Source organism: Battus philenor, unplaced genomic scaffold (genome assembly GCF_028537555.1).
Source record: "Battus philenor isolate CCGP_79_NKW_IND1 unplaced genomic scaffold, ilBatPhil1.0.hap1 SCAF_16, whole genome shotgun sequence".
Classification (NCBI taxonomy): Eukaryota; Metazoa; Arthropoda; class Insecta; order Lepidoptera; family Papilionidae; genus Battus; species Battus philenor.
Window position 1 is genome coordinate 2,989,620 of NW_027181678.1, and position 26,196 is coordinate 3,015,815.

Sequence of the window (26,196 nt, forward strand, 5' to 3'; positions counted from 1 at the left end):
TTACGAATCTGCTCAGTCTTGGTTTGATCTTTAAAAATTAATCCCGAATATAACCCTCTTCATGGCTCGATGAGCTTGCAAAAAAGGCCCAAAGTAAAAACCTCGTTTATAACATACATCCATATAAATAGTATACGTCGTATTAAATTTTATTAGTTTGTGATTTCTTTCTTTGCAATGACTATTATCTCCTAATATGTACGTGCCTTAACTAAAAAAAATTACAGTCAATTATAAACATAAATAAATAAATTAAATTTATAAGCATAAATGACTTAGCAATTTAATAATTTAATATAAAATTCTATTCTAGAACCATCCATAGACTGTGTTAATTAATGATTACTATTTTATTTCCCGCCAATTTTGACAGTTGACAGTTTGTATTTTTAATTTTTTTTTTAGTTTTCACGTTTATAAGTGTAAGCAATACGCGTTTACACCACGGAGGCGCGTCTAGGTCGACAATTAGCGAGTTTCGTCGCCGGCAACGAGTCAAGGGCGGTCACCGAGCAGCTGGTTCCTGCTGAATTTTAATACCTTGCCGATTCGAAACAACTCTTAAAGCGAACTTATACTATACGACTTGATCGTCCCTAGGTGTAGTGGATACGACATGCACTAACTACAACAGTATAGGTGAATGTCTATAGGTCTAAAAGCTTTTTAAATACGTGAATTTATAATTAATTTTTAACCAAATAGGTTTATAGCTTTTACACTTATTTCATCGTGTATTAAGTGATCACTGAAATATGCTTCATTTATTTATTTTTTCTGTCAGAATGCTACAAGTAGATAATTTCTGCCAGCATAAAATTTGGAAGAACAGAGAAAGCAATAAATAATTTTAATATCGGGTAATCCAATTTTATAAACGCTTTTTTTTTTCAAAATCATCATTATTTCTGCAATCGTTAATTTTATTCATAAAGCCATGCATTTATTCCTGTAAAACTATTACACTAATAACCTGTCATTCTGGATAATTACTATGACGCTATGAAGTGAAGAAAATCCTAGAGAAGAGCATTGAATTTAATTTATTTAAAAAATACTTTAGATCTTGTATTTCAAATAAACGATATATTTTCTTTATTATTTATTTCTTTCTTGTCAATGTTTCCCTTTAAATTTAGCTTACCTTGAATTATATATCGACAATGACTACACAATTGTATCACATTATTTCCCTAGACAAAGCAAGATATCTTTTACTATTTTAAACTCGTCATTGACATTGTACTATTTAATCATTTACTACATACAAAGTCATTGTCTAATTTGCAATGATAAAATATTAAATTTATCGTTAATATAGGAATAACTCAAATGTACTTGTTTATTTTACATTTTAGATACGTAAGTATAATTTACATTAAAATCTTTAATTAATACGTTTAAATTTAGAATCTAAAATTATTGTATACATCTGAATTTTTTTACATTAATAAAACACGTTTTTGTGTTATACACTCTGCTGTTTTTAATGCAATAAATCTTCAACGGTTTTCATAGTCTATAGTTAAAGTATATAGGGTGATTAGATACATGTATATTAGCTTTAAACGTATAAATGTACGATCATTGGTTAGCAAAAACCTTTAAGGCTTTGACACATAATACCAATAACTGCATAAAGTGAACACTTTGAAATATGTCACGTTATTTGTTTTTTTTTTTATTTTAATGCGACAGGCCAATAACGTCTGGTGGTATATAGTAAGGTAGTAGGTTGTATAGTAGTAATCGGATATTTTTGGTTGTATGATTAAAACACGTTCTGATTTACGTAAGGATTGTGTGAATTCGCCTTAACAAAAGACTAGTTTACGCCCGCTTTCGAGGTCACTCGGACAGACGGTAACTACGCTATGTCTGTTAAAAAATAAATATATATATAAAAAAATTAAAAGGCGGAAATGTCGTAACTAATAGTTAGGTGACGGGTTCGAGCTGTGACAATGTTTAAAATAAGAACAACATTTCCAAATATGATAAAATATCACATTATTCGATATTTAAAAATTTTGGGGTAAATACGCTGTTCATATATATATATATATATATTGCAATTAGAAATACTTTACTGGTAGCCTTTATGTTTAGATCATGCATTTGTAATAGGTGTAAGATTTTACAAAAAAAAAACAATTGTATATGTAATATGAATATACCTACGGAATTTTAAACAACAAAGTAAACTTCCAGTAACGATGACTTTGTACAATATTATGTTGACATAGATAAACAAATGTTTAGGTTACTAAAACATCCGAATATATGACATAACATATTATAAAAGACATATTCATGTAATGTAGTAAAAGATAGCATAGACATAGGTTTCTCCCAAAAATTTTTTGAGGAGATATATCATAATAGTTACGCTTGGCAGGCGGTTTTTATATAGTTAATGCACATTATGAAATATATAAGACTGTACACGGGAATAGAACTCGCCACTTACCATCGGAAGTGACAGTCATCTACCACTGAGCTATCACCGCTCACATAAAAAAAAAAAACACATTTAAGGCTAACGTAGTTGCTTTATTTTGATCACTAATGATGCATTTTGTTTTTAAAAAAAATCATTTTTTATAATGATTATATGTAACCTAACTATATTGTATATATAATATAAACTAATGTATATACTACCATATGTACATACTATTTAGGCGAAACGAAGGCGAAAAAATCCGAAATCGGTTTTATTGACATGAAAGAAACTATTTCGCATTTTCAAATTCATTTTTTTACACAGCTTCGACTGAAGTTTTTCTAATGTTAAATTAGTTAAATGGTGTATATCATATACTTATAGTCAATATCTTACTCCGGACCAAAATAAATCATATCCTATCCAAAAGTAATACCACTTTGTTATAAATATAAAGATAAATAAATAATAAATTTGTTTATGTTTATCTACAATAACCGTTTAAAATATGTTACCGTCGAATTAACAATATTTATAAAAAAAGTTGATGGAACAACTTTTCAAAAAATTAAAGTGTTTAAATAATCTGTTTCCTGTTAAAAAAAAAAAAAAAATATCATCAAATACCGTATATTTATTCTTGTAGTTTCCTAACTTTTGTACACGCATGTCTTTTACAACAAATTGTTTACGAAAAAAAACGCGAAAGTGAATACTGATGGCAGACGTCTGAAAAAAAAATACGAATTCTATCAGTTCATTCAACCAATTCATGAAGTCTATCTTATCTGTTCCATAATTGGCCATTACCGAACGTAGGCTGGCCTCATTAGGCTGATGTTACACTGCACCAATGCTACGCACTTAAAATATAGAAACAAATAAGATTATTATAATACTTCTGTGCAATACAAATTTTAACATTGAGCTACGAATGTGACTAGCCCACTGTTACGTTTTTACTGTTTTACTTTACTGGACCCTTACAGGATGGATGAGAGCGAGAAAGCTGAAGTCTTTGTAATGAGGGAATACAGGAGAATTCAGAGGATATCGTGAAAAGATGAGGTCAAAAAAATAGAAGTGCTATATAAAATGAAAAACAATAAAGCTGCTACTTTAGGGCCACATGATGAGAAACTCAAAATAGGACCATCCGCAATTTAACGTACAGGGTTTCAAGATTCACGGAAAGCGAAGTGTTGGTAGAAGACAAACATCATATCTGAAATACTTACGCAAGTGGTTTGGAAGGCACACTTTTTCGGTTTACGGTGCTGCGACGTCTAAAAAGGTAGCTCTAATCGTCGCTGACCTTCGAAAAAAGATGGCACTTTAAGAAGAAGAAAAATATGCTAGTATGCTAGCTGTATTCACATTAAGAGATCGTAATAATTTTGAAAAAATTTTGTCTGTTAACTATTTTTAACGCACGTGAGTATTGTACATAAAGATAAAAAAAACAATAAAAATTAAATATAATTCTCCGTATAACACGTGTTCTATGGTACATACTTTTCTATTTATTATGACAAAGATCCTTCGGCCACCATTCATTCGTTGAGGTGTCTTATACTAAGTTTTTTTCACTTTCTATTTCTAACCTAATAAAATACTAATTAGCTCTTAAGTTAATAACACTGCTATTTCGTATATACATAATCACCTACAACTATAAGGTTTCCATACAAAAAATAAAACGAGTGTTTAGAAATGTAGTAATTTATATGTAATAAGAACTGAAGCATTTTTTAACAATGCAGTGTGTAAACAACCTAATTTCAGAAGTGCATTTTGTGGTGTCGCCTCAGGTTTATTTGCAAAAGACAGCTCTATTTACGAAAAGATTTTTGTACTTATTTACAAGTGTTTTCCTATGCAAAATAAATTATATCTATATTTTTGAATACAAGTTTAGTTTTTTATCTATATTCCAATAACCTTACCATCGCCTAAGAATAAATTTATATATTCACTTAAAAAATATTTCTCATCACAAAAACACACACAAACATACGTACAATTACACATGTAAAACAATAAAGAAAATTTTAAAATGAAGACAAACTAATAATCAATGAAATGATTTCTGATAGTATAGTTAAAGTATGTCGTTTTCAATCATGACTACGCAGACAGTTATTGCTGATCAGTGATGAAGAAGCAATGTTCACCACTGGTCGAATCATGGGATTGCCAAATGATCTTTACCATAGTAACCGATACTTTGAAACTCCGTGGGAAAATCATTTATATCTTAAAAATCCTATCTCTAGTTTTTTACTCTTGCTACACCAATTAAATACTTTGCGATTGGTTGAGTAAACCAGTCATCTTTTTTCATCAAAATTAAAAAAAAAATACAAAGCGTTATTAATTGTACCCTATTGGAAATATTTAAAGTCGTTCAACGAGTCAAAGACAGGTATGCTCGGAAGATCGAAATAAAGAATGAGCCGTAGAAGGAAAGTGTTCGAAATAGCACAGCGACAAGTAGAACTGACAGTAGCAGTGATCAACCAGCGCACAGTATAGAACCTTAAGAAGCCTTAAAGGTCTAAAATGGAGATCACGTACTGACAAGTGGAGCGTGGGAAGTTCAGGCTATAAGCTTGGTGGACAGACGACTTTGTTGTCTTCTGAAAATTGGATACAAGTCCAAACGCTCCTATTAAAAATCTAAGAGAGTTTATGTCCAGCTGGGGACTACCTATGGCTGATATGATAATGTAGATTGACTTTATTTGTTTTTACTTACATCGCCATCTAGTATTCACATCAGTAAAGTTACTAAATTTTAATTATTGTTTCCGTTACGATACGATTCTTATTTCCAAGCACTATGCTATGTTTCTATTCAAAATTTGGCAAGTTTGTATGTTGTTTAATAAACCGTTTTAAAACGATTTAGTTTTAAAAATACTAAAATATTATACATGATTATAAGCGATAAGGAATATTAAAAAAAATATTTGTTATTTTATCATCAAACAAGGAGGCAGGTTCGATTATCATTTTTACGGCGCTGATGACCTTATAATAAACGGACGCCTAGGACAACATAGAAACTGGAATACGGGCCCACCCATTCAGGCGGCCGTGAATACGCGTCGCATTAAGCGATTAATGTAGTTTCCATTCATAAGCGTAATAAAATACGCGATGGCAGCCGTTGTAATTAACATTTACTTAATATTCAGTCTCTAACCGGATAAAGGAGACTTCGCACGCTCCGTAACCCACGCCGACACGTTATATGCTTATATACGTCCCACCGTTGAGCCTAACGTTCTAAATACGGGCCAAGCCAAAGTAAAATTATTTATTCATATTAATTGAATTTTAAATTCTAAAGTAAAATGACTTTCATCATTATAAAATAAAGTGAGTTTTACCTTACTTTAAACGATATAGCAAAAAGGCTAAAACCGAAAAGTTTTTATTAAATTTGAAAAGCAAGCTGGTACAATTCGAGTTTTAAGGTGGCTTATTGTTGTAAAGTTTGAAATGTGTTTGATAAACCTTATACGGCTCAAGGAAGACCACCATGGCTTGAAGGTTCCAATGATATATAGCTCAACAAGACTCAATACGTGGCTTATGTGTAAATACTTGACGTTTCATAGCGTTGAACGTGTTAAAATACCGCTATCTCAATTATAATTTACATAAACAGTTTCTCTTTTATTGATGTCTCCCTTTACTTAGGCCTCTTGTTCTTCTATTTTATTTTTGGAATAGGAATATATTTTACAAAGTATTTTTCAAAAACTTTCCCATTTTCACCCTCTCTCTTTCTTCCATCCTTCACAATTTCTCTCTTTCTTTCTTCTTTCTTCCTTCATATTTTTTATTATTTTCACAGCATTCATTATATATAAACAACATTATAACATTACATTCACGCATCGCCTGCCATCCTTCACTACATTTCTTGAAATTTTAACTATTTAGATATTCAATTGACTATTATATTTTTAATATCCTTCATTTTTTTTATATTACACAACACTATAACTTTTTCTTTTTCTGTAAAACAATTCCTTCTCAATATTATAAAAATATTCAATGTATTAGAACATGTTCTGTTTAAACAGTTCACACGGTTTTGTTATGTTTAATTACATCACTTATTACTTTGTAACAAAACCGCAAGAAAGTTTAGCGGCTCTCTTCTTATATTAACAATAAAGTGTGTACCAGCATACCACTCGTAACCGCCTCTCTTTGTGGAGTCTGAGACCTTAGCGACCTTAAGAGGTTTTAGACTAAAGTACCTCTGACCCCTAATTCCTCGAATCGCGGTACAACACAACTACAAGCCACTTTGACAGCAATGTCAGCCAGATCATCAAAAAACTCGCAGTTCCCTGGTTCCACATTGCAATAGAAAGGTATCTTACATACGATCTGGTCATTCTTCATTGATGAAGAATATCTCAGCATTTCATGGCTTTACCGTGTGTATGACTTTACCTAGATATATCTCGTTGTAGAGTGCAGGCCAGATACGGTGCTAGGGGCTGACGACCTGAAGGTTTAGAAAGGCGTCCATGTAATGCACCTTCTTTCTCTTTTACTAACCCAAACTCTTCGCCCTAACAAACCTAATTTTTAACGATCAGATTAATTCACCACCAATTATTTTTTTATTTTATTTAACAGAACTTGTAGAACAAATGCTCGCACAGTGTAAGGATTTTCTCTTTCAACATGTGTTATAAACTTAAGCAACTAATGTGATCTATCTTACTTTTTACGCGCAAGTGTATACACTTCCTAATACAAAACTCCAACAATAATGTACGCGGCGTTTGATTGAATTAAAGTTATTGGCAAAAAATTCCACACCAACTTCAAGGCCAGACGTTGCTTGAACTTTGAAGGCGCTCGTTATTTTACGAATTTATTTCGTTCATTGTAATTTATAAACCGTGACACGGGAAATTTAGTTTTTGATTAAAAAAAAACGAAGTCTTTAGTGGATTTACGAACATTAATGTGTTCATGTTATGCAGTTGGAGTTATGAAAACCGCGTAAATATCAACAACTCTCCATAAAAAAACTACATACACTGATTCGCTCTTGACCAATAGATAATTTATTACAAGAAAGATTGTTAAATTCGCCTTAAAAGAGTAACTGTCGAGTTCGTTGCTAAATTCTTCTTGTATAGAGATCATAAAGCTAGAAAATCCATGAAGTCGAATCTAAGATACAAATATAGTTCCTATTGTAAGATTAGAAAAAGTTGTCAAAGAACGTGTTTGTGCTGAGGGTTACTACATTATAAACGACTTCATAAAACATAGCACCCCTCTGTAATAATAGAAATACAGACACATATAGTCTCACTGAGTTACTTTCTTCTGTTCTTATCTATTTTTTTACACATTTTTGTACACCTATAAATAAGAAACAAATATAATTTAGAAGGAAATATAACAAAATAACTCTATTTATATAGAGATGCAACTGGCTGTCTTATCGCAAAAGGCGATCTCTACCAGACAACCTTTAGATGAAGATGATAGACATGAGAGAGAAGGAAGTTTAGGGTGTACATAATATAAAAGATAAACATTGAAACATACTGCACATTTCAGAGTACAACACACAAGCATATATATATTATTAGACATACATACAAAAACATTAATATATACATACAAACATACTCATATAAATATTAGGAGGACCGCGAAGTAAAGTCGTTTTCTTAAGTTAAATTCACACGACTACATTTTTAACAAGTTTTTAGTTCTAATCAACCATATATTCACTCCCTTTATCAACAACGTTTTGCCATCTAGTATACAAATTTTCAATACCGAAGCGGTAAAAATCAATAGGTTTTTCTGTAAAATATGTCGACAGAAACGACATTACTTTCCGGTCTCCTTAATATTACACATATATACATTTACGTGGAAAAGGTGTTATATAATTACGAATATATAACAAACGCTACACTATTTTCTATTTAAGAGATAAAGGAAGTTCTCTTTTATCCATCTTTCTACTCAGGTGTGAGGATTTATTATCAAAACTAGTGGTAGAATCAGTGGTAGACTTGGCGCTAATAAACGATCTAATCTATGTTATGTTGAAAATTGACTAACTTTGGTTTATATAATATCTGGTATATATATAGTACAATAAAAGTACTGTGTACTTTTTATTGCACCAGATTAACGTCAGTTTTAAAGTTAACTGACATTTTATTAATAAAACCTGTAAGTTAGTCATTCAAGTTAGACTTTGAATTCTGCGATTGTTATTTTAATCCAATATTTCAACGTACGCGTCAATTCTGCAAAGATTAAATTACATTTTATTACATCATCCAATTTCGTGAGTCCGTATTTATCGATTGTCTTATTCTTTTGACATTCAAAATAGTAAGGTAATAAAAATCAAAGTAAATAATTTATATGTATTATACGCGGAAGTATGTCAAAGATGAACAACGAAATGACTTCTCCGTGACGACGAATGATAACGAAAGATTTGATTTCTTGAATTTATTCTATTTATACACGTTTGTATTAACGCATTTAATATTGGATAACCCAATCTATAAGAAAGACACCGTAGAGGTATCACCTACCACCCAAAGTCCAAATTTTTTTTAAATTAAAAGTTATATCTCTAAGACATAAGACGTCTATTGCTGAACATTGCCTTTCACATATATTTAGGATAAAACCAGTTGAAAGCCCCCTGCAACGAGCGTCTTTCAACAACTCGGTCGAATAAAGAACAAATCAGCGAACCTACTCAACCAAGCATCAAAACTAAAATTTTGAATAAACCGTCAGATTTTCTTGCCTTATCAAGTTTCAATATTACTTCTAGATAATACTATACGATCCGTGTTCACGAGATTACTACTCGAATACTAATGATGTCAAAAAAAAAACAATTACAGTTCGTTGACCTCGCATGTACGAGGTCCTTTTAAATATCAATGAATTGCTAATACAGGAATTTAATGAATGCTGTGGATTCATTGTGATTTTTAAGTGTAAACGTGTAATTGACAGGGTTCTCTACGTGTAGATGAATAGATAGCTCTAGATGTGATAGCTAACGGAAGCTATTGTAAAGCTATCCAAGCTTCAAGCCCACCTATCAAGCCTCCTTTCATCTATATGGCTAATGCCTGGTAAATATTTTTAATTCCAAACCTTGGGCATAACTTTATTTTCAAAGAAGATTTTAGTCAGTAGGTGTCTGGTAAACCTTTCGTAGTACCCGTGAAAGAAGGGTTAAAATTCCCGACGACACAGCGGCATCACTTCCTAAAGTTTGTTGTTTCCTGCCTCCGTATATTTCGGCCTGGGTTAAACCTCTCTTATCAATAGGCAAGCTTGTTATTCTCGGTCTAGCATCTTAGGCGGCTGTGAGCAGCCGAAATCAGCGAAGCTCTAAGGCTCCTTCTCGTGCTGTTCCTCGGCCCTTGAAGCTCTCGCACAGTATCTGGAGAATATAGACCTCTACGGGGTCTAGTTACTAAACTCAACAAAGCCATCGTAACTCTTTCTGGTCATTGAGAATCCGACATTCTTCGCGGCTCTTAAACCAGAATTTAAATAAATTCCTCTCGTCATTTAAACGCTACGACACGCACTGCGATGCACCGAACACTCATCACACTACTACTCATGACATCGGCGGCCGCGTGCGCCTCGCCCGCCTTCAGGCAAAGGCCGTCAGGAGGAGCCTGTGTCGCTCTCGACCGCCGAGTAGTCCTCGCTTTCCAAACGTACACTACACTACAGTCACAACACTTTACACCTACACAAGAATTTATTTTTTTTGTTTCGGTGTGGGAAATCTTCCGGTATTCAATATGCCCTGCCTCTGGGGGAGGACAGGGGTATGTAGGATTGCTGCCCACTAAAACCCTCCCCCCCCCCCGGTGGTCGCCCTCTGCGCTAAACGGGGGACCGCGGTATCTCCCGGTCAGGGATCGCCACGCGGTCTTCCCTCGCGCCTTGCTATGTTTCGATAGCCCGTCCCGGGGTATGCGTGGATACGCTACCCCCCAAACCCTCGTGGTGCTATCACGATAGTTCGAGACCATGTCGAACCAAAGTCCGCCCCAGAGTCGCCGAAACTAGTGGGAGTTTAGGGCCCCTACCCTAAACTCCCACTAACTTATCTTATATCCCACCTACACAAGAATAGTCCTTCTCCTTACAAACGTCTTCGTTGTACCTGGAGTGCGATAACCTGGTGTAAAATTTAAGCTCGCGTACCTCCTGCTTCTGTAAGCTAGATTCGTATGAAGCTGCACAAAGCCAAAACATGTTAGCAGCATAACTTCGATCAAATAACGTAGTAGTAGTTTTGTAGCACGCAGTGATCTATGCAGGTTTATGTCACTAAAAAAATCGAAACTATTTTTTATATCGATATTAATAAAAAATGTATCAGGTTAATAACCAAAACGTTTTAAAACCTCCAGTAGCAAACTAGATTTTCGAAATTAATCTGTTGTAGTGTGGACATTTGGGAAAGATCGCAAAAAGAAACCTACCTGCGTTATGGGCTATTTTATGATCAGGGAACAGATGTTCTTAGCATTATTTGAACTTAAGAACTGTCATTAATATTAAACAATTTAATATTCCAATGTAATTCATTACATCGATATGGTTTCTGCTGGCATTCTACGCTTAACGTACATAAATGATTGCAAATTTAAAGCATAAAGCAATAGGCTCTTATATATCTTTATTGGGAAATCATCTTCTATCATTTTTAGGAAATCTACTAATATATATAACATTCTATCTATTGGCTAAGTAAACAGTATATAGGCTTTTTCTACGTTGACAACAGATTTATTATTTAAATTAAAAAATATTCCTGAGTTGTAAATAATATGTTTTGTATTTGTATGCTTTGTAATGTGCCATAATAAAATTAAAACGCTTCCATAATAAATAAAAATTAAAAAAAAACCACTTTAAAATGGTGTGAAAGCTTATTATTATTCATATGTTGTCAATTAATTTATGGTCCAAAAATTAATTATTTCAGAAATACAATACTGTAATGCATAGAAAGTGTATTTAAAAATCTAATTATTTCATATATTAAATATTATTTATTATTTACTGTATACCTGTACACTTTATACTACTAGAAATTTTTAGTCTGTCGCATTTTAATATGGTTTTAGAGTCGTCACTTTATACAGTTTGATTGGAAGCTATATATTTGTATACAGGACGGTAGATGCCGCGTGGGTAGGCCCCCCAACTAGATGAACAAAGTTAAGGTCGCGAGAAGTCGCCGGAAGACCGGAGACCGGAGACTGGTTATTATGGTGATCTTTGGGAGAGACCTATACCTTGCAATCGGCGTTTATCGGCTAAAAAGTAGACACATTCACCTCTTTAAAGCCTTTACTCATATAACCAATCTTTTAAATTTATTTTTTTATTTTATTGAACCGTTGCGTCTAAAAATAGAGAAAACAGGTCAAGTGCTTCCTCATGTTGCGCTTTACAAAGGATATCTAGACGCAAAGCTGTTCATCGGGTCAGTCACGACCTACTGCACCTAGGCACCCATTAACGCCTAGCTGATGACGTCATCGTCGCGATAAGGATCCTGCGTTATTTAGCGCTTAATCATAGGCTTTGCGGTTTTCCTCCAGTAACAATTAACATATACGGTGTGATATTTCAGTGATATATTTATTACATTAACATACATATTTCCGTTCATTTCATATATACGATTGTTGGTATATATGTTTTAATAGGGTGTATATATAGCTTATTTGGTGTTAATTAATGTATGGTGTAAACCATCATTATTATATAAATCAATTGATTCAGATATAATAAATAAAGTAAGGATATAATAGTGAGAAAAGGCATTTTAAATTACGTTTTAATTACACGTTAATAATTATTATTCTTTACTGTCTACCCTTATAGATCCTATAAGCTATTACAAAATACAAATTAATGTTACATATTTCAGTTATCACTTTGTACTTAATAACTGAAAATAGATGTAGAAGAAATAAATTATGCATTCAGCCTTTTAAAGTTTTTACACACATTACCAAACACTCTGTATAGGTGTAGTATTAGATTAAATTGGTTCTAAACTTTCTAAAATATTAAGGACTAGAATTTAAAAAGTCTATTGTCGTTTCAGCCTATAGACGCCTACTGCAAGGCACAGGTCTCCCCCCAAAGATATCTATGAGGGGATATCATAATCACCACACATGGCGGGCTTGTTGAAGATCATGGTGTGGTATTATAGTACGCAGAGAACGCTGCTGTCCATCCTTTAGAAACTTTGTTGTGAGTAGAGACGATCCCATATCAATAATGCACAAAGTGTGAATTATATAAGAATAGAATATTACATCCCGGAATGTAACCCGCGACCTACGATAGAAATATTTAATGGAATCAGGCGCGACCTCGCGGAAATCCATCCTAAGTAAGAAAAGGACCAATATCTATCGACCGATTAGTGCCAAACACAGAGAGCACTCTGTGTTTGGTACTAATCGGTGTAACATAACTCCTGAAGTTGCCCCGTGGAGTGGTGAAACACGTGTTGAGTAATTTGGCGGTGGCGGTTGTGCGATTTGCATTGTTTGCCGCATACGCATTTATTAGCGGGCTGGCGGGCGGTGCATTTCATTGCACGACTACCACTGTGCGGAAGTGGCTAAATATTGGTCCTTTTCTTACCTACGATTGAAAGTTTCGGTCCTCTGCCACTGAGCTACCGCTGTTTGAATACTCTTTAAGTTTACAAACCCTTCGTGCTTCGTGAACTCAGTTCCGATGAAGCTGTAATAGCCCATAGGCTAACACCATCAACTTCAACCGAAACCATGTAGCAAGTAGTCGAATATTCAGTTGCCACGTTTAAAAAAAGAAGCAATACCATGCCACGAGTTTATTAGATAGAACAGAGAACGATACTCACGATAAAAAGAATTTTGTCTTATTATCTGTATATTCATAAAATATTACAATACAACAATGATTCATTTATACTAAAATTAAATATCTCTTATCTGTGTATGAAAATATTTTAATTGTTTCCTTTAAAGGGTCTCTTTTCAAAGAGACCACCTGGGTAGGAACTTCTACACAATATGTTTCTCCGAATTGTTCTGGATAGGACGCCTTTGTTAAATTACTGTGAACAGTAAATATAGAATAACATATTGTAAGATTTCAAGTACAATTTGCCGTGCCGGATTTTATATTTCAAAAACCTGTTTAAAGTCGCAATGTTATGGATAAATTGTATCATATATCTTCAAGTTAATGCTTTTCGATCTGAATATACACTGTTGCTTTGTCGGAGTTTACAAATTCCGGCTGTTTGAATAGTATTTGCATATATATGAATTTCTAAATTTCATCAGATATGTTTTCACGTATAGAAAAACAAATGAAAAATAGTATGGAACTAAGTTTTACCAACATATTGTCTTTTTAAACTTAACTTTTTTTTAAATCCAGCCTGACTCTAGTATAGTTAAAAGAAATATTTTTTCTTGCTATTTGTAATTCTAGTGGTAAAAACTGCCTTAAGCCTCCCAGAATTTCCGCGAGGGAGAGGGCGTCCAAAAGCTACGTGGTGGTCTAATATCGAAAAGGAACTGGAAACCCTTCAACTTGATGCAGAGACAACCCAGGGTAGAGTGACCTGGCGCAAATTGATAAGGAGACCCGACCCCAAATAAAGGGAAAAGGGAAGGAAGAAGAAGAAGAGCTATTTGTAATTCTAGTATCCAACGCCCCTTTTAGGGACTAAGCCATCATTGTTCGTACCATGTTAATTTTATTATAAGTTCATATACTACTTATTGTTTATATAATAATTACGAAGAGACATTCTACCCGACTTTATATTTAAAATTAAATAAGCACTCATTGCGCAATAGAATTTTAAAAAACGGACCCATTTAGTATAGATTACAAACTGTTTATAATGTCGTTACAGATAATTGCATGCGCAGTTTACTTTGTGTAGTATTTGTGGTGCTGCTGCCTATCTAGTGCAAGGCTGTCGGTTAATACCCTAGGAAAATTAGGGCTTGAGTGCAGTGCGTTGGAATTGAGAACGCTTCGGGAAAACCCATTACAGCAAAAGGTAATACCCATACTATATTTTTTAACGACGTTTCCTACGTTTTTATTTGGATAAGACATTACATATTTATTGTACATCGATAAAGCCAATATACTTCGGTACGCAATCAAATTTTTAAATTAAAATTTTCATTATCGATAATATATTATATTATACGTTGACCACTCAACGGATTTTTATTCTTTTTTATTTATTTAATGGAATCAGGCGTTACCTTGCGGAAGTTCATTCTAAGTAAGAAAAGGACCAATATTTAGCCACTTCCGCACATGCACGACTACCACTGCATGTGCGGAAGTGGCTAAATATTGGTCCTTTCTTACTTCTTTTTTATGTATCTACATATATGAAAAATCATGTTATTAACTTTGGTAAATGACATTTTTTTACTTCACTGAAGATATGGAATGCAAGCCGCTACTATCGGTCCTATTGGAAGTCTATATTGCAGGCATATATCCAATATCGGACTAGTAAAAATCACAGCATTTAAATCTGTTTCTTCTTTGTTGTAATTAAAAATTATTGTTCTTATTTTAAGCGTAATTATATAAGAGGTATTTAATGGAATCAGGCGTTACCTTGCGGAAGTCCTAAGTAAGAAAAGGAACAATATTTAGCCACTTCCGCACATGCCGTGGTAGTCCTGCAACAAAGTGCACCGCCCGCCAGCCCGCTGATAAATGCGATTTGGTGTTGTTACACCGATTAGTCCCAAACATAGAGTGAACTCTGTGTTTGGCACTAATCGGTGTAACATAACTCCTGAAGATGCCACATGGAGGGGTGAAACACGTGTTGAGTGATTTGACGGTGGCAGTTGTGTAATTCGCATTGTTTGCCGCATACTCATTTATCAGCGGGCTTGCGGGCGGTGCTCTTTGTTGCACGACTACCACTGCATGTGTGGAAGTGGCTAAATATTGTTTCTTTTCTTACTTATATAAGAGCTATCTTGCCAGAATTAGTACTACCAGAAGTTATTGGCCTGACGCCTATTGGCCTTTAATTTTACTATATTCTTTTATACTTTTTAAGCTCTTATAATTCTTCTGTCTTCCCTCATAATACCTTTCTTTCTTATCATTCTCAGCATTCCTTCCAAACATCGCCTTACAATCCTCATCTACATTCCCAAAGTATCACAGTTTTTTTTCGTATTTTATTATCATAGTACCTTATCACGAGATTCATTTTCTAGTTTAATTTATTACTCTAATAACTATGTGACTCTTTTTATACATTTGATTCTTATTTCTTTTACGATTGATATATTTTATTTTAAAATCTTTATTGTTTTCGACCCTGTCTTATCGTAACAATTCTTGTTACTACTCATTGTATTATCGCCCTGCACAAAGTAAGTATTTACAGATCATTCTGTAAAAATAATGTACTAACATTAATTTATTTTTACTAATGGAATGCGTGAAGCCAATTACTTCTGGCAGTAGTACTGGCGTTCTGATAAGACAGCTCGTTATAATTATACTTAAAATAAGGATTTTTTTAAATAACCAACAAAGGAGAAACAGATTTAAATGCTGTGAATTTTCTAGTCCGCTGTTGGACATAGGCGTCCAATATAGACTTACAATAAGACCGATGGCAGCTAACATTCGGAGTCTTTATTCTGAAAAAAAAATTAAATTCTGTAATATGAGCACAGATTATCCTTCATTTTTATTAATTATAATGAAATTGGTCGTTTACCATAATTAATAACAAGATTTTTCATATATATGTATATAATAATAAAGAATAAAAATACGTTGAGTGATCCATGTACTATGTTAAAAAATTTAATAATATTATACAGTATGATACATTTCTAAATATTGAATGCATAAAGCCATTTTACAAATGTAACATTGATATACTGTTTCCCTTCTTTTCTTTTGATTCAAAGAGAGTAATGTGATTTATAAATGACTTGCAGAGTGACTGGAAAATTTAAATTAATGTGAACACTTCGGTGAGTTTGTGGAAATTGTAGTTATATGTGCCTGTAATGAAAATGGGGTAAATGGTATTGAATGTCAATGTATATGTAAATACGTAGCCCAATGTGTATGTCATTTATAAATATGTCACAGATGTAGTTCGAAGGATTATCCATCTAAAATGACAATGGGCGTGGTACACCTCTTGTGCAACCGAATGCCGCAAGGGTCAAAAGGTTCTGAAGTGACGACCACGAACAGGTAGACTTGACGTGGGCAGGCCTCTCATAGGTAGACCAGTAATTGTAGCGATCATGGCCTTTAGTCTTAAGTGGGCGCCTTTCGGGTGACATGATGATTATGTATTTTATTGTTGTTTAAGGTTTTAATTGTAAACACTTTTTGCTTTAAATATTTCCACGACGAATTTTTAAAACCTTTTCCATGACAAATTTTTATCATGTCGGAACCGGAAGTCAATACGAGAATTTAAATATGGAATCGATATTTGTTTTGAGCTCCACTTAAATTAAATTCGTTTGTGCAACGTCGACTACAACGTAATATTGAAAAAAAATAAAAAGTGAACTATTTTGACAAAAAATGTTGCGCATAGCATGAACAGTCCATCCTTGATTAAGATTAAGACCAAGTTCCATCAAAAATTATGAACCAAATGGACGATGCAAATCCAGTCCAGTAATGGACGTCTTGCTGCCGAAATTTTTATGTTATGTTATACAAAAGTGCACCATCCATTGTTTCGTACATCCGTGTTGTAATATCGAGAGAGCCGGGTGCCGCACGCGATCGTCCATACATTGTATTCGTTTAATCACTGTATTCGTTCGGCATGGTCAAGCCAACGCGATTGTGCGTCCAACCAGTATATCATTATTCCTTTGAATTTTAAGAGAAATGAGGGCTCCATTTTTATTCTATCTTTATATCACTACCAATACATGATGAATTGAATGCGACATATTTAGAAGAAGAAGGCTAAGAACTGGCCTCCGTCATGATCCGTTATTATGTAGCATTTGACTACAAAATCAAAATAAGATTTTTTTGACAACATTTGAATGATTGTGGTATCCATGGGGATACGAATTTGTTATTATTTAATCAATTCATTTATTTCTTTTATATATAAATGAACCATAAAAGCCTTTTAAATGAATACAAAAAAACTTAATTTAGATATAAAACGTAGTAACATACAAGAATGGCATAAACTATACACAATATTCCTATTGAAGTAAACGATCTGAAATCATTAATACGTATACGATATATGTAGATTCCGTTCTACTGATCTTATCGGAACTCTATGGGGGAGACTTTCGTATAGCATTTGATGGTTGTGATGATGAGAAGATAAGATTAGTAGGCTTAAAGACGTAAGTGCTCGGAGTCTCAGAAGAGGTTGTACCACGCTCTCTTCAAATATTATCTTGGCAGCGGAATCGATGTTACCCAGCACGTATGTCTTTGAATTAATTCTTTACGCCTTACGTGTGGCAAGCTCTTGCTTCACCCTAAGATGTTGAGGCATTAGCCCAGCACCATTGAAACAGTGGTGTGCAATATTTTAATTTATTTTTTTAAAAATGAGGCAAAATATATTAATCAATAGAAGTCCACTGAAAGGAATAGGTCCGTCATGAGCTGCTCGCATCCAGCGAATTCCCGCGAGCTTCAATGTTGTCGGGGTGGCCCACGCCGTGTCAATTCGTGGTCTCCACTCTTTAACCCTTGGACCTCATATAGTAATAAAGAAACAATAACGCTATCTATACCAAAGAGAGTATTAAATACCTGGTAACTCAAAAACTTCGCGTATGTAACACTCCATAAAGTCCCCGCGACTCCGCAATGGCTTAATAAACAGCGAAAGCTCCTCTAAGTTGACGCTAAGTTAAGTCACACTTAACGTTCAAGCAAAGGGGAGACTTACTTAAGTGGGTTTATTTTAATTGAAATTTTCAAACTTCCCCATGTCTACGGAGACTAGAGTGAATTTTAACGCCCGCGTACAAATGTACACTTGTATAACAGATTCTGTTTAAAACGATATTATTTAAAAAATGACCATAGACAAAAACGTAATTGTTACAAGAAGAAAGCAATGATGAAAAAAGAAAAGAACTATGTTTAGTAGAAGTTGCAGTATAAGTCGTTAGCCCGTATATAACATATATATATATATATACTAGTTAATTGAAGTCATAAAGTTCTGTGAGTGAAGACCCCAGACCGTCACGCGCAGTGGAAGGCCTCTAGCGAAGGTCTAGAAGGTGGACAGATGTCTTTGTTAAATTCACCAGAATCCGTTGGATCCTGGCTGATTCCAACTGGTCCTATTAGAGATCAAGTGTGGAGGCTTATGTGCAGTAGTGGACATCCTATGAAATGATGATATTAATAATATATAAGTCAACAACCAAAATAGTTACTCAAGTAATAAACACATAATTACAAATACACTTATTTTAAAAATGCCATATTTTCAGAAAGTCCATGACGACCGTCTAAACGCCCGCGTGGACTCCATGTTAGAAGAGGGATTGATTGAAGAACTTCTGAACTTTCACGATAGGCACAACAAGCAGAGGATTAAGGACGGCAAGTGAGTATAAAGAGATCTCGGTATTTACGTATTAAAGCTTTCGCGGTAGAAGTTGTGTGTGTCAGTGAATACACTTAACTTCTACCCTAGGAGTCCTTGGGCTTCAACTTCCTTAAAATTAACTTAGAGTAGGCAGCTTATACGTCCTGCAACCTTCTTCAAAGAATCTGCAAATACCATTTGGTCAGCAGTGACAGTCCGGTCAAAAAAAACTTTACATAACCCTATCTTCTTTTTTTTGTTTGGGCGGAAAACCTTATCTTATAATTATCAAGATACTCTGCCTCTGAAAAGAGGACAGGGTTGTTTTATTCTATGACTTGTCGTAGGTAGATTGGCGAATTTAAAAACTGCCAAATCTGTAGTTGCATTATGACATAGATCTTAATTTATGTGTGTGATTATAGATACTCGTAACACATCAAATTGTTCCAAATTTGCTTATCTCAACCAAGTAAGATAAATAAACAAATACAAAAAAAGTCTCATTTGGTAATACGCTTATTATGCTTACTTTTGGTAATACGAGATTTTTCACGAACTTAAATTAATTCAAAAATTAAAACGTCTTTCGATATTACATACATGAATTTAATGATAAATAATAGCACTTGTTTTTGGCCGCGACTTTTTTATACTTAGTTCCTGTTATATAATTTATCGCTTCCTTTTAAAGCTATAAACTAAAGAAATTGCTATAAAACTACTTGAATAATAATAGCTTCTTTTATGAATAATATGTACAGATAATAAAATCAATGATATTTGTTCTCTTTATGGGCGTTTTATTATTTAACATGCAGGGTTCTTATTTTGAAATATGCCAGATTTATTTATGTTTTCTATTGGAATGTATTTGGCCAATAACTTCTAAGTCAGTAGAAACAGATATTAAACAATAATTAATTTGAATATATTACAGTAATGCGAATTATGAAAAAGCTTTATTGATATATTTTATTATCATGACGCTATTAAAAAAAAAACAAATGAGCTATACATTTTATCCTTTTAAAGCTAACACATATTTCCAATGACTATATATTGCTTTTAAAATGTTGCGAGATTTTACGATTTTTATTTTATCTCATCGGGGAAAAAAAAAGGTTAGTTCGAAGGTTCGAATGTAAAGCTGTATTTTTTGCCGCGCAGAACGCTATTCGCGCCGGCAAAAGTCCATGGCCGTTTTTAACAGCAGACTGCGGGAACACTTCTTAATTTAACGAAACAAAGGGCACTCGGGCTCGCCAATTACCCGTGAAATTAAACTCTAAAAGCCACAATCGAACGTCCGTCGGATAGAAATTAAAATGTCGCGCCGAATGAGTTCATTTTCGCGCCGAAAAAAGCTGACGCTTTTATTTGCTTCTAATATATTTCTTTTCAGCCTGTATTCTACGCGAATTAAGAGTGAAATAATCTTTATCATTTTTTATTCTATTGACATTCAATTTATTAATGTTTTTTTTTTATTTAAATAACGCTTGCTGGATTCTAAATGAATTATGACTACTAACGCACATGAGATTAACGTGCCATACTGAGTTTTGAATTACAAAAAGTATGATTAAAGACAAAATTCACTTGTTCAACATTGAAACTTTGAACAGGATTCGTATCGATCGTCACCTTATTTTTTTAATCTATTTTATTTTTGACTGTTCTCTGCTTCGCTAGATGTTATATTTGTTTTCACAAAGGCTTTAGTTTCTTCCACAACAACACATCTTCTAATAAAGTTTAACAACAGATTTATACATAAATGCTTTTCTGAGATAGCCTAAATGGAATCAAAATAATCAAGCGACATTATTACCAAACATTCTTGTCATTTAAATATTCGTTTATTGAATAATAAACCTATCGTCTATTTGCTTTTAATATGCGTTTTGAATTTTGTTATTGGTTGTCCAAAAATGTTTTTCAGTTTTTCAATCAGTAAACGTCTTAGCTTAATTGCGTTTACTGACTTTAAAATAAATCTATAGCAATAGGTAACTTATACAAAAATAAATACATCACAAAATGGAATCAATAGAGAAATTCGTATAAATTATGTAATAAATTTCATTTGGATATATAATACAATCGCCAATACAATCGCAATCCATTTTACATGTGAATGTTGTATACTAGTATGCTATGTGATAAGGAAAAAAAAAAACAAAAACTTTTAACAAGATTTTACTGTAGCGTGAAGGATTTTTGAGTGATGATGTAACTTGTAAAAGTGACCACAAAAAGAACCAATCTGTGTTTGTAATGGGCATATCTTCGATCATGGAGCGTTTAGAACCTCTATAGCTTTAAAGTGAAGAATTTCATTAAATAGAAGTTCAATCGGATACTATTGTAGTTTATGTCAAATTAGGTTCTGCATTTTTTCATGACGACTTTATTAATGATTCTATGTAGTCAGTAATATGAAGAAATAAATAAATTAATGTAACTGTTAAAATAATAAAATTGTATAGGATCGCAATTAGTGCAGTGGCTGCATTTAAAATACCTAAGAGGACTGGTGCTCTAAATGCCTTTGCCACCTTTAAGATAAACATAACAATTTAAAAAAAAAAAACAATGACACGCGAAGAAATAAAATGGCGGGCGGGCAACGTCCGCGCCAGTGGCATCTGCCGAGCTGCGGTTCTCTACGGTTTCACGTTACATGCACCGCATCTATTCTTTATGCGACAATTAATAGCTTTTGGTACTTACAACCTATTATCTATTGTATATATTTTCGAACAGCAAAATGAAGACATGTCATATTTTTAGAAATGTTTTAAAACGTCTAAAAGTAGAGATCACCTATTTTGCACTAAATATACCGATATTTTGACAAAAGATTAGCAATCTGTTGTAGCCCAGTGATTGAGAACTAAGACTTGAAATCATCTGTCGCGGGTTCGATATTCGGGATACAATCTTATATTTGTCAGAGCTCACGATCAAGATTCCTATAGATGTTTTGTAGTTTACTGTAATACCACACTTCCATCGCCAACCCGCCTACCAATCATGACGATTAAGGTATATCCCCTCCATATATATCTTTTAGGGGTAGCTTATGTTTTGCAGGGCGTCTATGAGCTGAAACGAAAATGATGACGAAAGACCAGAATTGTTTAAATGAGTTGGAGAGTAGATCCGTTAACTAACAAAAGCAACTGGCTTAGCTCACATATGACAGATGGATGCTGGGGTCTTCAACGTTAAAAAGTGGAGACCTCTAACTGGCAAGTGTAACGAAGGAAGTTCACTCACATAGCAGACAGACGACCTTGCTAACCAATATTTGCAATGTATACTTTTTTATTTTAATATGGTTGTATATATATAGAAGAACATTTGAGGAGGATCAGACATGGTTAAGTAGGTTTGTTCATCATTTACAGGTAACAGAATTAATAATCTTGTGCAGTCTTAATTATCCCAGTTCTAGATGTGAAAGAAATTAGATCTAGAAATATAAAATATAAGTTATCCTAGAATCAGACAGATTCCTCATTATAATCAATATATATTTGAGATATTTTTTAAAGACACGTAAATTAATTAAATCGTTTTAAAAAAATTAAGCTTGCTATAATTTGAGACATTATTTATAGTTAGTATGTGTTACTGGCACAGACAGATATACAATCGCTAATTTCTCTAGTGAAAAATTTATAAATTTATAAATAACGTGGCAGATAGCAACCAAAGCGTTTAGAACATAACAGCCTTTGTATAGCAAAGCCTGGTTAGTAAAGTAAATATAAAATGTTCAATTACTTAGAACTAAAACGACAACTGATTTCTCTTGACAACTCTATTACTTATAAATGTCAATATGTAGAATTTTTTGTCAAAATTTGTCGTACGTATACTGCATATTTACATTCCCCTTAATTATTTTTTATCGCAATTAGAAACTATTGTAGTTAACTGTATCTGATATACAAAATTACTTATAAGATCAATAACATAATTTTTAAATTTAGCAAGCTTCACGTATCAAACAAACGTGTATTCAAGTATCAAGAATATTTATTCCATTGTTGCTTGGTTCACGAACCACACAGCTACCCCGGGTGCACGGTAGTAACCGCAGCTTACACATCAACGATAGCTGCACGCGCATCGATCTAGAGATATTCTAGAATGGATACAAATATTGGGCGTCAACACACACACACGGGAAAACCAAACATAAACACACAACTATTTTAACTTCTCTAAATTTTTATAAAATACTTTCAGTACCAACTTAATGCGTGTATATTTTGTATTTCAAAATATTTAACATATACATTACGTTATCTAAACCACATGAAACTTTCGCAAGTAATACATAAGTCTCCTTTAAAGAAATCTGTAGGAAATATATCGTTCGCAGTCATATATACGCAGAGGACTTTGTAAGCAATGGCAATACTAAATAATTAATGTACAAAGTGTGAATTATATATGATTGTATCCCGGGATTTGAATCCGCGACATATGATCTCAAATTTCAATCTACAGCTATGCTACCATTGCAAGTGTATAGATCTTCTTAAATCAAAGCGCGTTATTTCATGTATATATCTTTATAGAACATATATAAGATCTTTTTCACAATTGTTATTTATACGGTTTTAAATATGTATATATTCAATGCAAGCATAGTATAGGATATCCATCCATAAGGTAGACAGACGACGTTGTCAAGGTCGCCGGAATACACTGGGCGCAGGCCATTCCTATTGGAAACTTATAGGAAAGGCCAATGTTCAGTTGTGGGCATCTTACGGCTGAAATGATGGTGATGATATTCCAGGTTATGTGCCAAATAAAAAATAAACCCACTTCCAAAAACGAATGTCACAGTCTAAACTAGCGTAAATTAGGAGTATTTCACTGTAAAACGTCTTATTTACAATGTAAACTCAATTTTTCGGTCGTGTGTTTATATTTCGAACCTATTTTACCAACCGGAAGTACAAATATTGTTGTTTGAATTTATACCGCTTCGTTCCCAGTAGAATTAGACCAACGAAATGTACCTTTCTGTTATTATATGATATAACAAAATGTTTTATATTGTTATAAAAAAGGAGTTTTCATTTAGTTGGCGTTTTGATTTTCTGGGCATGAATTTGAATCTTTCGATTTTATATTAATCGACGTAATTTAAAATAAATAGACTAAATGTTTTATTTTCATTTGTATTTCAAGTGTAAACAGTGTTACTAGGCGCTTGACTAAAAATTACATGAACATTGTTTATAATTAATGCTCCATTCCCTCAAGAACGACTACTGATTTCTTTCATTTTTTAAGTTTCCTAAAATTGTGTAGAAGTCTTTTAGTTATATATTTTCGTAAGACATACATTGCAAGAGCAGTCGTTGAGTGTCTGTGGCATTAATTTTGAAAACATACATTTCTCACATGACCAATTTTTATGGCCTGTTCCCGCACTGAAGTTTCAACATTAAATTACAATAAACACTATTTTTCAAAACGACTTTTCTTATTCACCAAGGTTCACATTAATTTTTCATAGCAGAAAGGACAACGTATGTTACGTTCGCTATTCTTTTAAAAATAAAGTCTTTGTCACTTCTTTACAGTTTAGAAGTAGATTTATAGATTAAACACACAATTACCTGTACCAAAAAATAACAAATTAAGCCTAAATCGAAAAAGTTGCAGGATATATTAAGTAGCAGTATAGGTAATTTAATTTTTTTTGCTTTTATTTTGGAACATATTTCAATAATTTTCGAATGTACGAGAGTATTATTTTTGCTGTCGGCTGGCCACTAGTATTCGACCGGCGGGCCGCGGTCTGTGCATTCGTGCTGTAGGTCGTCACTAATCATTAAAAAGAGAAATGTTTAAATATAAACACGTATGAAGGGAAACATACCCATATCGTCCTCGTCCTCACATAGTGAGGCTTGTCTAGCGGACTGCAATGGCATGTGTCGAAGAAATGTGATATCTACATACATAACAATGAATTAATAATGTACTTTGTCTTTAAATATAACATTCTTTAAGTTCAAAGGGATATTGAATTATAAATTTAATGTCTGTTATATCGTTAATAAATATATAAAAAAAATATTTGAAACATCGCTAGTCGCTTCCAGGGCGTTTATCGACAGCTATAGGTCTTCTCGCACCGCGATCCCTCCGTAAGCCACTTTATTAAAGTTGCCTGTGAGTTTGTTTACGCGTGTTTTTATGTCAACTGTTGATTTACTGGTTTATTTAAGAAAAAATAAATATCTCTACATTATTATTATAAATTATATAATATAGTATCACTGCTGAAATTGTTTAATAGTTTATATAATAGAGAAAATGAATAAATGAGTCGATAAATGACTTGAAATTAAATAAATCGTCATCATTATTACGTTGCCGCTAGAGGTCCACAGCAAGGCATAAGTCTTCCTCTAAGCCATAATGATTCGTCCTGCGATGCAGGCATGAAGTAACTTCTCTATTACCTTAACTATGATATCATCGGTACACCTGTTAAGGGACCTCCCCACTCCACATCTACAGGCTCTTGGCTTGACTCGAGACCATTTCGGCTTCAACAGCCGTCAGTTGCACTAGCGTTGCGCCTCTTCAGATGAATTTACGTAAATACTTAATTTAAACTCAATAACCCCAAGTCCGTCACCCAGAGACCAAGAAGACCAAAAGAGCGAGTACGGACAAGTATACTTCTTTAGTCTCCTACGGCGTTTCTGGTCTTGGTCGGCCTCTATCGATATGATAGACTCCGGCAATTCCATTAGGAACTTTTTTGCAGCAATCCCACATGCTGTGCTTCCTTGGATATCCCAACCCAGTGTGCGTTGTTCACGATGCCTCTGAAACTTTCGTTGTGCTATCACGATGATTCGAGAACACGTCGATCGTTCGTCGCTAAAACTAGAGAGAATTTAAGGCCCCAGCCTAAACACCCGCGATTCCGAAAGCTCTGTTTCTGGTGGCTTAACACCATTCTACGGCGAACCGTCACGAGACCTAC

The 26,196-nt window shown here is 33.6% G+C and overlaps 1 protein-coding gene across 1 annotated transcript in view; it reads left to right on the forward strand.

The window, feature by feature from the left end:
- Positions 1-26,196, forward strand: part of LOC137919187 (tRNA dimethylallyltransferase) — a 321,190-nt gene that overhangs the window by 291,453 nt on the left and 3,541 nt on the right. Inside the window, exon 5 of the mRNA XM_068762181.1 lies at positions 19,060-19,175. Coding sequence (XP_068618282.1) covers positions 19,060-19,175 — 116 coding nt within the window. The remainder of the gene's footprint in view (positions 1-19,059; positions 19,176-26,196) is intronic.